Source organism: Myxocyprinus asiaticus, chromosome 23 (genome assembly GCF_019703515.2).
Source record: "Myxocyprinus asiaticus isolate MX2 ecotype Aquarium Trade chromosome 23, UBuf_Myxa_2, whole genome shotgun sequence".
Classification (NCBI taxonomy): Eukaryota; Metazoa; Chordata; class Actinopteri; order Cypriniformes; family Catostomidae; genus Myxocyprinus; species Myxocyprinus asiaticus.
Genome location: NC_059366.1, coordinates 43145557 through 43159953, shown reverse-complemented (window position 1 = coordinate 43159953; position 14397 = coordinate 43145557). Strand labels below are relative to the sequence as shown.

Below are 14397 nucleotides of genomic sequence, written 5' to 3'. Positions count from 1 at the left end.
CTTTCGATCTTTTCCACCTGTTGTTGAAGATGGATACTTGCGTGACGGCAAAAGAGAGGCGGTTAAATAAATTTTTTGACCACTTCATTATTTTAATTGCTTTTATGTTTGAAGTGCAATTTGAATTTAGAAATACACTATGTTGCCAAAAGTAATCGCTCATCTGCCTTTAGACGCATATGAACTTAAGTGACATCCCATTCTTAATCCATAGGGTTTAATATGACGTCGGCCCACCCTCTGCAGCTATAACAGCTTCAACTCTTCTGGAAAGGCTTTCCACAAGGTTTAGGAGTGTGTTTATGGGAATTTTTGACCATTCTTCCAGAAGCGCATTTGTGAGGTCAGACACTGATGTTGGACGAGAAGGCCTGGCTCGCAGTCTTCGCTCTAATTCATCCCAAAGGTGCTCTATCAGGTTGAGGTCAGGACTCTGTGCAGGCCAGTCAAGTTCTTCCACACCAAACTCGCTCATCCATGTCTTTATGGACCTTGCTTTGTGCACTGGTGCGCAGTCATGTTGGAACAGGAAGGGGCCATCCCCAAACTGTTCCCACAAAGTTGGGAGCATGGAATTGTCCAAAATCTCTTGGTATGCTGAAGCATTCAGAGTTCCTTTCACTGGAACTAAGGGGCCAAGCCCAGCTCCTGAAAAACAACCCCACACCATAATCCCCCTCCAACAAACTTCACAGTTGGCACAATGCAGTCAGACAAGTACCGTTCTCCTGGCAACCACCAAACCCAGACTCGTCCATCAGATTGCCAGATGGAGAAGCATGATTCGTCACTCCAGAGAACGCGTCTCCACTGCTCTAGAGTCCAGTGGCGGCGTGCTTTACACCACTGCATCCGACACTTTGCATTGCACTTGGTGATGTATGGCTTGGATGCAGCTGCTCGGCCATGGAAACCCATTCCATGAAGCTCTCTACGCACTGTTCTTGAGCTAATCTGAAGGCCACATGAACTTTGGAGGTCTGTAGCGATTGACTCTGCAGAAAGTTGGCGACCTCTGCGCACTATGCGCCTCAGCATCCGCTGACCCCGCTCTGTCATTTTACGTGGCCTACCACTTCGTGGCTGAGTTGCTGTCATTCCCAATCGCTTCCACTTTGTTATAATACCACTGACAGTTGACTGTGGAATATTTAGTAGTGAGGAAATTTCACGACTGGACTTGTTGCACAGGTGGCATCCTAACACAGTAGCACGCTGGAATTCACTGAGCTCCTGAGAGCGGCCCATTCTTTCACAAATGTTTGTAGAAGCAGTCTGCATGCCTAGGTGCTTCATTTTATACACCTGTTGCCATGGAAGTGATTGGAACGCCTGAATTCAATTATTTGGATGGGTGAGCGAATACTTTTGGCAATATAGTGTATCTCTGGATTATGTTTTTTGTGTTTTAATAATCAATTTAATGTTGAAAGCAAAATCAATCAAGTGAAAATATTACATACACTCTCGGCAGTGGGGGCAGGAGAGTTTACGATGTAATCGGATATCACAGTATTTTTTTTTAATAAAAATATTGTGAACATTTCTTGCATATCACCCAGCCCTACTATGAAGCGCCTCAAACAAAACTCTGAATAAACTTTAAACAGGGTTCCCACTCTTTTCAACAAATGAATTTCCATGACTTTTACATGAATTGAAAACTAATTTCCATGCCCAAACATTTAGCCTTTCATTCTGAAAATGGCCCCGAAATCACACAATCGCAAATTTGTAAAAAAAACAAAACAAAACCACATCATTGTTTGATAAAAGTTCAACTGAAAACATTTAATTTTAAATGTAATCCATTCAAACACATTGTGTGAATCCTAAAATGGGTGGGGATTAGCGGCACATCGTTTTCTCTACGGATGCTTTCCCACTTGATTCGAATGCTGGGACCGAACCAGAGTTTGTTTCCTCCCACTACCTCGACTGGTCTCTGTTCACATCATATTTTTGGGGTCCGATTGTGTAATTAACGTGAGTACAAGCACCAGCTGTTTACCATTGTAACTAGGTAACATTTGTCTGCCACAAGCCGCAAGTTGCAAGAGATGTGAAGAATGTGAGCTGCTCTCTGAAGGTGATTTATTTGGGCACAAGCAGGTAGGAGAAATGCATTATACCATAATAAAGTTCTGGAGGACTCTAACTGGGGCTTGTGGCTTTCACAAGTGTTTTGTGTGCAATATGTATCAGACAGTCCATGGACAGACAGTCCAAGACAAACGCATTGAGCCTTGATGCACACGTGGGCGACACATGTTTAAGTCTGATTCGAGTTTGAGCTCCTGCTTTCCCAACCATTTTCTGTCCTATCTGTTCTTATACCTATGAAAAAGTGGCAAAAGGGCCAAAATTGAAATCAAATACATACTTGGCCAGCTGTTGCAGTAACCCGACCAGAGCTCTCGCCCCACTCCGCTGTAGCTCATCCAACTTCAGATCCTCATAGAGCAGGTGTAGAACGTAGAAGAGAACCGGGATGTGTGAGAAAAGCAGGGCGGATGACTCCAGCTTTAGAGCAGATTCATGGATTTCCACACCACCAGGGGGCAAAACTGTTTCCAGGCCTTGAACAGCCATCGAAGGTCGCATGAAAACCTGCCAGTGGTAGTCGGAGCAACGGAGGTATCCCCAATCCTGTAGATGCCAAAACAGATCACACCACATGAGAACCCCTTTAAAACGGTTTTATATTATACACATCATAAACCAACATAGTCTCATAGAATGAACGTTACTACAACTTCATTTTTGCAAACTGACTTTTATGTGCCAAATTCAATGTTTTGCTGCAGTTCTCTGATGAAATTAAGTGTTGCATTTAAGAGGCGCTATAATAACTGTGCGTTTTATTCACTTTTACACAAATCACAAGTACAACAGCAGACTATGACTTTATAAATATTAATTTTTCACTCTATTACTCAAACACTGCTATGTTGTGATATTGAAACACTTTGACTGTAAAGCATCATTTGAAAAACTATACATTTTAATGCTTGCATTACAGACCACCTACATTTACACACTTATTCCAACATGATTAGCTTGCGCGGTAGCTCACTTAAGTGTTGAACTTTGGACTCAGGAGGACCGCGGTTTGAGCCCAGCAAAACACACAAGCTAAAACGTGAGATGAAGTGTCATAGAAGTTATGTGGTTGCTTCAGAAAATGTGCTTTTCAATTCTTATTTTATTTTTAGATACTATCGGTTAGGTTTAGGTGTTGCTTTAGGGTAGTGGTTCTCAACTTTTTTTTGATGACTTCAGAATCAGATGAACCACGGTACAAATGCGTACCAACCCATATAATTGAGAACCAACTGATCTACTCCAAGTCTAGATAAACGTTTTAATGCAAAGAGGAACTTGACGATGGATTTGATTATTATAAGAGATAAACGCCCCCCTCTCTAATTTGCTCTCAGCGCCCCCTGGCATCCTTTAAACGCCCCCATTGAGAACCCCTTCTTTAGGGTAAGGATGTCTGTTTGTTCACCTCTCATTTGATTTTAGATCACTATTTGGTTAGGTTTAGGCTAAAGGTTTAGGTTAGGGAGGTACGTTTTACTCATTAAAACCTAAATCTAACATTCACTTTAAAACCTCGTCTGAATATGACACCATTTCACTCACTTTTGGCAACCCCCACTGGATGCAAAAATGTTAACATGGTCACGTAATGTTCATGAGACCAGGCTGTTATAAACATTCAACTACAATATTGAATACTTTATTCTGATTGGTCAGTTGCGGCATTATGCTTTTAGATATTTTCATTTAATGACAGCTAAACTATATAATTGACTGTTGTCCCAGCCAACAATGTCTCTTATCACTCCAAGTCTCTTTCTTCTCGCATAATAATATTTCAAGTCCATGTTTTTTATTTATTTGGCGAGTAGCCTTGTAATAAGTGGCTCTGCTTTGCATGGGGGTCCTGATCACCCTGTTGGGGTTTTTCTGGGGGATAATGTCCTGACTACATTATCCCAGACCTATTGACACGCTGCCAAGAAACCTAGTTGAAATCTTTTTTTAACCTTAAAAAGGCAATTTAAGTGATAGCAAATCAAGTCACAGGAGAGAGCAGATGATTAAGATTCTTCGGTCCAGTGGTCTAAGGTCACTCACATCATCAGAGCCTGTGTCGGCAGGGCGAGCCTTCTTAGGGGCAATTACTGGAGAAAGAGGCACGTCAAAATGAAGCTGAGGAGACAGCAACTGTGTTAATGACAATAGTTAAAGACATACGAGTGCGTCATTAACCAACTGCAAATGTCACTGCAATATTTTTACATATGTCACAGTAACTGTAAGTCACTTTAGTAAGCAACCATCGGCCGAGAGAATAAATGCATATTTAGATATCACAAGTTTATTTACACATAAAAGGAATAGTTCACCCAAAAATGTTAATTCTCACATCATTTGCTAACCCCTTATGTCATTTCAAACTCGTATGACTTTCTTTCTTCCGAACACAAACAAAGATATTTCAAAGGATATGTGAGGTGTTTTTCTATACAATATAAATCAATGGAAATTTCAAAATTTTCCAAAATTTTCAAGCTCCAAAAAGAATATAGAGGCAGCATAAAGGTTATTATTAGACTCAAGTGGTTTTATCTACAGGTGCATCTCAATAAATTAGAATGTCGTGGAAAAGTTCATTTATTTCAGTAATTCAACTCAAATTGTGAAACTCGTGTATTAAATAAATTCAGTGCACACAGACTGAAGTAGTTTAAGTCTTTGGTTCTTTTAATTGTGATGATTTTGGCTCACATTTAACAAAAACTCACCAATTCACTATCTCAAAAAATTAGAATACATCATTAGACCAATAAAAAAAAACATTTTTAGTGAATTGTTGGCCTTCTGGAAAGTATGTTCATTTACTGTATATGTACTCAATACTTGGTAGGGGCTCCTTTTGCTTTAATTACTGCCTCAATTCGGCGTGGCATGGAGGTGATCAGTTTGTGGCACTGCTGAGGTGGTATGGAAGCCCAGGTTTCTTTGACAGTGGCCTTCAGCTCATCTGCATTTTTTGGTCTCTTGTTTCTCATTTTCCTCTTGACAATACCCCATAGATTCTCTATGGGGTTCAGGTCTGGTGAGTTTGCTGGCCAGTCAAGCACACCAACACCATGGTCATTTAACTAACTTTTGGTGCTTTTGGCAGTGTGGGCAGATGCCAAATCCTGCTGGAAAATGAAATCAGCATCTTTAAAAAGCTGGTCAGCAGAAGGAAGCATGAAGTGCTCCAACATTTCTTGGTAAACGGGTGCAGTGACTTTGGTTTTCAAAAAACACAATGGACCAACACCAGCAGATGACATTGCACCCCAAATCATCACAGACTGTGGAAACTTAACACTGGACTTCAAGCAACTTGGGCTATGAGCTTCTCCACCCTTCCTCCAGACTCTAGGACCTTGGTTTCCAAATGAAATACAAAACTTGCTCTCATCTGAAAAGAGGACTTTGGACCACTGGGCAACAGTCCAGTTCTTCTTCTCCTTAGCCCAGGTAAGACGCCTCTGACGTTGTCTGTGGTTCAGGAGTGGCTTAACAAGAGGAATACGACAACTGTAGCCAAATTCCTTTACACGTCTGTGTGTGGTGGCTCTTGATGCCTTGACCCCAGCCTCAGTCCATTCCTTGTGAAGTTCACCCAAATTCTTGAATCGATTTTGCTTGACAATCCTCATAAGGCTGCGGTTCTCTTGGTTGGTTGTGCATCTTTTTCTTCCACACTTTTTCCTTCCACTCAACTTTCTGTTAACATGCTTGGATACAGCACTCTGTGAACAGCCAGCTTCTTTGGCAATGAATGTTTATGGCTTACCCTCCTTGTGAAGGGTGTCAATGATTGTCTTCTGGACAACTGTCAGATCAGCAGTCTTCCCCATGATTGTGTAGCCTAGTGAACCAAACTGAGAGACCATTTTGAAGGCTCAGGAAACCTTTGCAGGTGTTTTGAGTTGATTAGCTGATTGGCATTTCACCATATTCTAATTTTTTGAGATCGGTGGGTTTTTGTTAAATTTGAGCCAAAATCATCACAATTAAAAGAACCAAAGACTTAAACTACTTCAGTCTGTGTGCACTGAATTTATTTAATACACGAGTTTCACAATTTGAGTTGAATTACTGAAATAAATGAACTTTTCCACGACATTCTAATTTATTGAGATGCACCTGTATGTCTTCAGAGACAATAAAATTGGTTTTGTGTGAGAAAAGACCAAAATATAACTCCTTTTTCCCTGTAAACCTTGACAACAGCAGTCTTCTCGGTGCGTTCATGACAGAAGCCTATTCACACTTCTTCGGTCTTGACACATGTATATGATAGTATCACTTCGGAAGACATGCATTAAATCACGCGAGTCGTATGCATTATTTTCAGGCTGCCTTTATGTCCTTTTTTGAAGCTTAAAAGCTTTGGACCCCACTGACTTGCATTGTATAGAAAAACACCTCATATTTCCTTCGAAATATCTTTGAGTTCCACAGAAGATGGAAAGACAAGTTTGAGACGGCATGAGGTTAAGGATGAGAGAATTATCACACAAAATGTGAAAAACTTAAATTTATTAACATGACACTCACATTTACATGTTAATGAGGCCTATTTGGTGTTCAGAAATGTGGTCCTAAAATATTAAACTTGAATGATGAAAAAACTGTTTTATAAGACCCCTTGAACTCAATTTTAACCTGTTAGCACAGGTACTTCAGAAAATCTTTGTATACCCTAAAGCAATCTAACACAATGACTCACAGAGAAGTCAAACCCAAACAAAAGAGGTCAGCCAAAACAATGTGTTCCAAATAAGTGCTCAGATTTAGGATACACTCACATTGCGTGTCCACGTCAATCGTTCTGTGTTATAACCCATCATTGTCATTAGGCATGTGACAAACAAGTTCCACTCCAGGTGCGTACTGGGACCTCCAGGTGCATTGTAGCTGTTGTACCACTTGACCAGCACTTTCATAGCAGTGTCCTTGGGCAGAATGAACCTGATGGCCTGCAAGCAACGTTTGACTGTAGAGATAGGATCACATGTTAATAACAACTAAAGTCAGAAATTACCTTTACAGGAACAATTGATGAGTTAGTTGACAATAGAAACCTATTGCATTTCATGTTCAAACTGTTTTAAAATGTTAGGATCTAGTTTTCTTAAAAAACAGTAAAACAAGGGACCAGATGTTGATGAATGTCTGGATTCTCCTCATGGTTGTGGCTCTCCAGGTCTCCACTCCATAAAGTAGGACAGGCTTCACAATCGTTTTAAAGATCCTGATCTTAGTGTTGATGTTCAGGTCAGTTGATCTCCAGACATTCTTCAGTTGGAGGAAAGCTACCCTCGCCTTGCCGATCCGTACTCTGTCGGCGTCCGCTCCACCTTTCATATCTACGATGCTGTTAAGATATGTGAAGTTCTCCACCGCTTCTAGCGCCTCGCCTTCTAGTGTGATGGGGCTTCTATTGACAGCAGCATTGAGCTTAAGAATCTTGCTCTTCCCCTTGTGGATGTTAAGGCCAAGGCGTGCCGAGTTTTCCGCGACCGTGCTGGTCTTCTCCTGCATCTGTTGTTGGGTGTGGGAGAAAAGGGCCAGATTGTCTGCATAGTCCAAATCATCCAGTAGTGTCCAAGGTGTCCACTGGATCCCGTTTCGCTTTTGGGCTATGGATGCGTCATGACCCAGTCGATAGCCAGCAAGAACAGGAAAGGTGATAGCAAACATCCTTTCCTCACTCCAGTCCACACTTGGAAGGCATCAGTGAGTTGATGCCTATGGAGCACTCTGCAGGTCATACCTTCGTAGGAGTTCCTGATAATATTGGTGATCTTCTGGCACTCCATAATGCCTAAGCAGTTTCCAGAGGATCTGCCGGTCCACGCTGTCAAATGCTTTCTCGTTTGTAGATTTGTATAATAACTTGTAAAGTTTACTAATGTTTGGAATTGAGCAAATGCCTGAACCTGCAGTACTTTTCTTTCACAATGCAGGTGAACTGCTTTAAAAGCGCTAAAAACACACGGGCCTGTAAGCTCCACTCATGCACAGAAAAGTGTCACCCGTTTATTGTGAAGCGCGCACACATACAGTTTCGTGCATGTTTATTTGTCTTTAAGTGCAGCCGTTTGCAATTTAATAATCACATATGACCATATTGCAAAAAAAAAAATTAAAATAAAATTTCTCCCCAATTTGGAAAGCCCAATTCCCAATGCACTCTAAGTCCTCATGGTGGCACAGTGACTCGCATCAATCCAGGTGGCAAAGGACGAATCTCAGTTGCCTCCGCGCATCTCATCACGTGGCTTGTTGAGCACGTTACCGCTGAGACACAGTTGCATGTGGAGGCTTCATGCTATTCTCCGCGGCATCCACGCACAACTCACCACGCACCCCACTGAGAGCGAACCACATTATAGCGACCACGAGGAGGTTACCTCATGTGACTCTACCCTCCATAGCAACCGGGCCAATTTGGTTGCTTAGGAGACCTGGCTGGAGTCACTCAGCACGCCCTGGATTCGATCTCGCGACTCCAGAGGTGGTAGTCATCGTCAATACTTGCTGAGCTACCAGGCCCCCGACCATATCGCAATTTTGATGTTATTTTGATTAATTGTGCATTCCTGAAGGATCGTGAAATTACTCTACTGATGCGCTCTTTATGAAACTTATTGGACAAATAAAACACACATTAAAATCATGATATTGAATTTTATTTCGTCAGCAAAATCATTGCGATTATTTTGTGAATATTCAATATATCGCCCACCCCTACCCTCACGTTGTTCCAAACCCACATGACTTTCTTTTCTCTGTGAAACACAAAATGAGATGTTAGGAGGTATGTTAGTCTCAGTCACCATTAACTTCCATTGCATCTTTTTTGTATGCAATGACAATGAATGGTGACTGAGACTAACATACTGCCTTCCATCTTCTGTGTTCCAAGGTAAGACAGAATGTCATACAACATGAGGTTAAGTAAATGAACACAGAATTTTTGGATGAGCTATCCCTTTACATTTCGGTGCATAACTCATCCCGCACCATTTAAGCTATGGAAAAGATTGATACCTCAAATCGTGCGGTTTGTTGAGGAGATGCGATTTCCCCATGTCTGAATCATTTTGTTTTCATAGCTGGCTGCATGTGATATCTGTTCATCCAGCGTTCTTTACAATTATTTTCAATTAATGCCAGCTTCCTGTAAGTAAATGCTTTAGATTAAAAGTGGTGGGCTTTCTGCCGCCAATAAAGTGGCATTTTCTTCAGCTCTATTCTGACCTTTCACTGTTTGTTTGCTAATTAAGCTGCAGGCAGAGTCAATGAGAGCGTGTGATGGCAGGATGAGCGATAACTTGAGCTGAAAACAGAAGTGAACTAAAACTACAAATTACTGTATTATCTTACTTTATGTATTATGCACCATTTGTGTACAACAGAAACACAAATAATCCCTTCCTCACAATAGGTACTAACTGAAACAACAGAATCCGAGCATTAAACACACTTAAAGGAATAGTTGACCTCAAAATGAAACTTCTGTCATCATTTACTCACCCTCAAGTCATTCCAAACCTGTATGGCTTGCTTTCTTGTGTAGAATACAAAAGACGGCATTCATTTTATTGCATCTTTTTTCATACTATAAAATTCAATGGTGGCTGGACTGAATATTTGGCTTAACGTCTCCTTTTGTGGTCCATGGAAGAAAGAAAATAATACAGGTTTGGAACAACATAAAGGTTCGTAAATAATGACACGCTATTAATTTTAGTGTGAGCAGTCCCTTCAAGCTCATACTTAAACACTCCTACACAATTAACCCCAAGTGTGAGCAGTAATAATAGTGATGCTTGCCTTAGCAAACACCACTAATGACAGGGCTCAGAGCATGTGAAATGCACTTCCGGGAATATTTACAGTAAACATGTAAAACTCCATAAGAAAAGGTCAAATCTCTAAATGTAGAAAGTGCTGGGTATGACTCACTTTTTTACTTTGTAAAGCATTCATTAGGGACAGATCCTTGGGCAGTTTTCAATCACTTCTCATTTACAGTATGCTAAAACATCAAGATCGAAGCTTCACCAAGCACATTACAAAATAACTTTTATGTGGAGTGTAGCTATTAAACAGACACTAAAAGATGTGGCAGAGCTCACTGAATGTGTTTTTACGTCCCTCCGTGCAGTTATTTATTTATTTTTGTCTATATAAACCCACACGTCTCGTGCAAGAATGCTGTGTTGTTTGGACAGCGTGTCAAGTTAAAAGAACTTCAACTTATAAAACACGTCTCGAGGCAACTGTGCGTCTTGCTTTTCTTTAGTGCAATAACGTGTTCGGTCTAAACGACTGGAAACGGAACCATCACTTGCCCTGTAGGGACGTATCGGGTTTTCATTACATCTTATGTTTGCCGAACATGTACAAGCATTGTTATGCCTTGCAATCAGAAATATTTGGTTTTCTATGTATGAATTGGACATAGTTGCAAATTCTGATGATTTAAATACATCACCAAAGTAACTCTACCTAACTGGTTAATATTGGGACAGTAACTGTTTCTCAGGGTGACGTCTGTAAACGTACATGTCCACGGCCCCTCTGTGATAAAACTTATGCGCTGGGATGACAATTAATTCACTGTGGCAAAGCGAGTTCTGTAAATCTACGAATCCCGAATTTGGATTCTCACGTGATCAGTCATGTAATATTTGTATTAGGGGTTGCACCGTCTAGCTGACCAGTTGGCTTCGGCTAGTTTTGCCACTCGTCAACGCATTGGTCCACGACTACTAGTCTTGGATGACACAATTTCAGTTGCGTACTTTGATTTGTGCAAATACATTTTCAAATATAGTCTATGCAAATACATTTGAATTTACGCTAAAGTGTGACTAGTCAACACGGAGCGCTTCGCTCATGCTTTCGTTACTTACGCGCTGAGAGCACTTCATTTCAGTTGCATGCTCTCTCACTCCCTCTCTCTCTTTTTTTTCCACACTCACTCAAACACACACACACATGCACACACACAAACCATATAAGGAGAGAGAGAGAAGCCACATGTATATCACATACAGTAAGGCAAATTGGAAAAATATCGAGAACAAAGTTAGATTTAGAGTGCAACAATTACTGTAATCGATCAAATCGATAATTATCGATAATGAAAATCATCGACAACTGGATTGTTAATTGGATACTGTATGTGCGGTGAGTACTGAGAAGCTCCTTCAGTGATGTCACTTTACAGCCCAATGAAAATGTCTTGCATGATAACTCATTTGTAAAACAATGAACAATGAGTCAAGCTGAAGCGGAAAAAACACGACCCAAGTTGTCCAGCACACAAGAGCACTTTATAAACACTTCAAGGAAGACCATAAAAGCATTCAGTTTATTGTGGATTGGTTGGTGCATCAGGTGCGTTGACAGAGTGTGCGTGCTGTTTGATGTGCTTGAGAGTTGTTTCTCTCAGCGCATAACTTATACTTGACAGCTATTTTCTATGTTTTATAAAGTAAACAGACATGTTATGAATTAAAAATCAGGCCTGTATTTCCGGGTATTTCGCAAAACTTTGTTTATACCACAGTCTCCGTTAAACTTCACTGAGCAAACGAGCGCGTGCATCCACGTCAATCAAACCGATCGCAATGGAGAAAGGAAGCGCATTCATTTTGATTAAACTGTGCTTTGCAGTTAGTAATCGTGCAATATCATACCTGACTTCAGTTTCAATGTAATCAACTGTGGAGCTCATGAATGTCACACTGATGTCTCAGAGGTCCAAGTGTGCCGGTTTTTAATTTCTTTATCATGCAAGTGCATGTAATACAATGAGCAACAATGAGACTTTTCAGCACGAGTGTGAATCTGCACTGCATTTACAGATATCGTACGATATTAAACAGTGTATATAATGTTGAATATACAGTAATGTATAATAATGATAAGGGTCATGATATTTGATAGTCCTGATAACGCCAAATGTGATGTCTGATTTCACCAGTTAATTTATTCTACTGCAAACATTACTTGTCTGGATAAACATACACATATTTTTTGAAAAGAATAGTTTAAAAACATGTAATCAGTGACAATACTATTTTAAAACCTACAATAAAAATACTTAAAATGTATGTAATCAGTGACAGTGCACAAACATACTTGTCTGATATCATTTTGAATTTTTCAGCTGAGCAGATTTATTAATATTTCTATACTGTTGTCACCATTGCCATCTGCTGGACTGATTTTTTGTCCCTCTCCATCCCCGATGGATCATTTTACTCTTTAATGAACCGTACTTTTTGTTAAGTTATACAATGAAAGGAACTGTTCTGCATAAGTCTTAAGTAATAATAATAATAAATTCAAACTTAACTTTACATGATTCAGGCTTTGTTCAAAGTTTTGTGAGAGTATAGAATTGTGAATTTAGTACTGTAAATCGAACTAAATCCTTACGCCCTTTATCATATCTGTTTTTAGAAAAGTCATATTTTAATAAAATACAGTAAATGGCCTGGGTAGCACAGCGAGTATTGACGCTGACTACCACCCCTGGAGTCACGAGTTCGAATCCAGGGCGTGCTGAGTGACTCCAGCCAGGTCTCCTAAGCAACCAAATTGGCCCGGTTGCTAGGGAGGGTAGAGTCACATGGAGTAACCTCCTCGTGGTCGCGATTAGGGGTTCTTGCTCTCAATGGGGTGCGTGGTAAGTTGTGCTTGGATTGCGGAGAGTAGCATGAGCCTCCACATGCTGTGAGTCTCCACGGTGTCATGCACAACGAGCCACATGATAAGATGGGCGGATTGACATCTCAGAAGAGGAGGCAACTGAGACTTTAATATTGGGCATTCCAAATTGGGAGAAAAGGGGTTAAAAATTAAAAAGAAAAAAGAAAATACAGTAAATAAAATGTAGTTTATCCAATTAATCGATTAATCAAAGAAATAATCGAAGATTAATCGATTATGAAAATAAACTTTAGTTGTCTGTTTTGTCTTTTTCTACTACGTAAGAACCCCGTCTTACTGTCATGGAGAAGTTATGTAATCGTATTGTGAATATTTTCCACAATTTCTCTAATAGATGCCTCCATTGTATTAAATTTACACATGCACATTACTGTCCATCTTGTCAAACAGGAACTGTACAGCTCTTGGCAGAGGTGGAAAAGGATTTTCAAAACAGATTTTTGGATTGATGACTGCATTTAAACTCAAAGATGTGGATTCGGATGGAAATTTAATTACCACAACAACCTTGGTGTTTGTCAAAAAAACAGTAGGTAAATTGGCCGGAGATTTTTTAGTGTGTTGTGGGAGAAAAACATTTTGGATTTGGACGGCAATAAATATCACTGATTAGCCCTTGCATCATGTTCAATAACCTTAAATCCCCATGTGAAACAATTACTGTCATATTAGGGCTATAGACGTGGTTTAGTTTAAAATAACAAGAATGATTTGTGATAGTCTTTGAAGCATCAGGTAGAATGTGGCGAAAATTATTGTTTTCCAGCAAAAGGTTAAACAAGTGCTTTGACCAGGCTTAAATAGTCTTGTTCTCATTAACAAACTGACTCAACTGTGTATTGTGTTCAAAGTGATGTGTCACACCGCTGGACAGTATGTTTTCTCTTACCCAACTCTGAAGTGGCCACCTCAGGAATGGTGATTCTTAACATGGAACCGGTGCTCAATTCCTGAACAAAAAAAAAAAGTGAGAGGCAGATACTTCACCAGAGCATACTAAATTAGCAACTCCACTGCATACAACATCACATGGAGACTCGAACCTACAGGCAACATGTTGCCATTTATATCTGATAGAATTCAGAAGACTATTGTTGTCCGTTTGTTGGAAGAAAAAAACAGAAAAAACAAATGAACAATTGCTTCTGACAGAATTCCAGAAGGCATTCTTATAATGACCTGGATGAATGAAAACCTTTGTAGACATTTGCTATTTTTAAAACCCCTTCTAAGCAGCATATCATCCTGCGTAAGGTTGTAGTGGCAAGATTGCCTTGACAGGCCCGCGAGGGGATTTCATTTGGCAGGAACACATCATTCAGTGGGAAATGACAACGTCGGCCTTGTAGACTGAGGGGCCCGACTGCAGGGGACCAGACCTTATTGAGTCTTGTCAAAAAAAGTGACGAGCTCCTGGTGCTCATGTCTGAATCGCCACAATGCCATGTCGGTCACGTCCCGTCACTTTGGCAACACTGAATTACAAGCCGTGCACCGTATGACAAAAGCAATTACCAGCTCCTGCCTTCAGCGTTACTGGCCAGCACAAACACGAATGCAATAGTC

General features: G+C 40.4%; 1 protein-coding gene across 6 annotated transcripts in view; it reads right to left on the bottom strand.

The window, feature by feature from the left end:
• LOC127413520 (anaphase-promoting complex subunit 1-like) overlaps positions 1-14397 on the bottom strand; it is a 110666-nt gene that overhangs the window by 65728 nt on the left and 30541 nt on the right. For 5 of the 6 annotated variants that reach the window (XM_051650723.1, XM_051650725.1, XM_051650724.1 and 2 more), the window contains 4 exons: positions 13721-13781; positions 6885-7072; positions 4147-4221; positions 2384-2649 (listed from right to left, as the gene is read on the bottom strand). In XM_051650723.1, the coding sequence (XP_051506683.1) occupies positions 2384-2649; positions 4147-4221; positions 6885-7072; positions 13721-13781 (590 nt within the window). The remainder of the gene's footprint in view (positions 1-2383; positions 2650-4146; positions 4222-6884; positions 7073-13720; positions 13782-14397) is intronic. The other variant, XM_051650726.1, reaches the window with a different exon arrangement.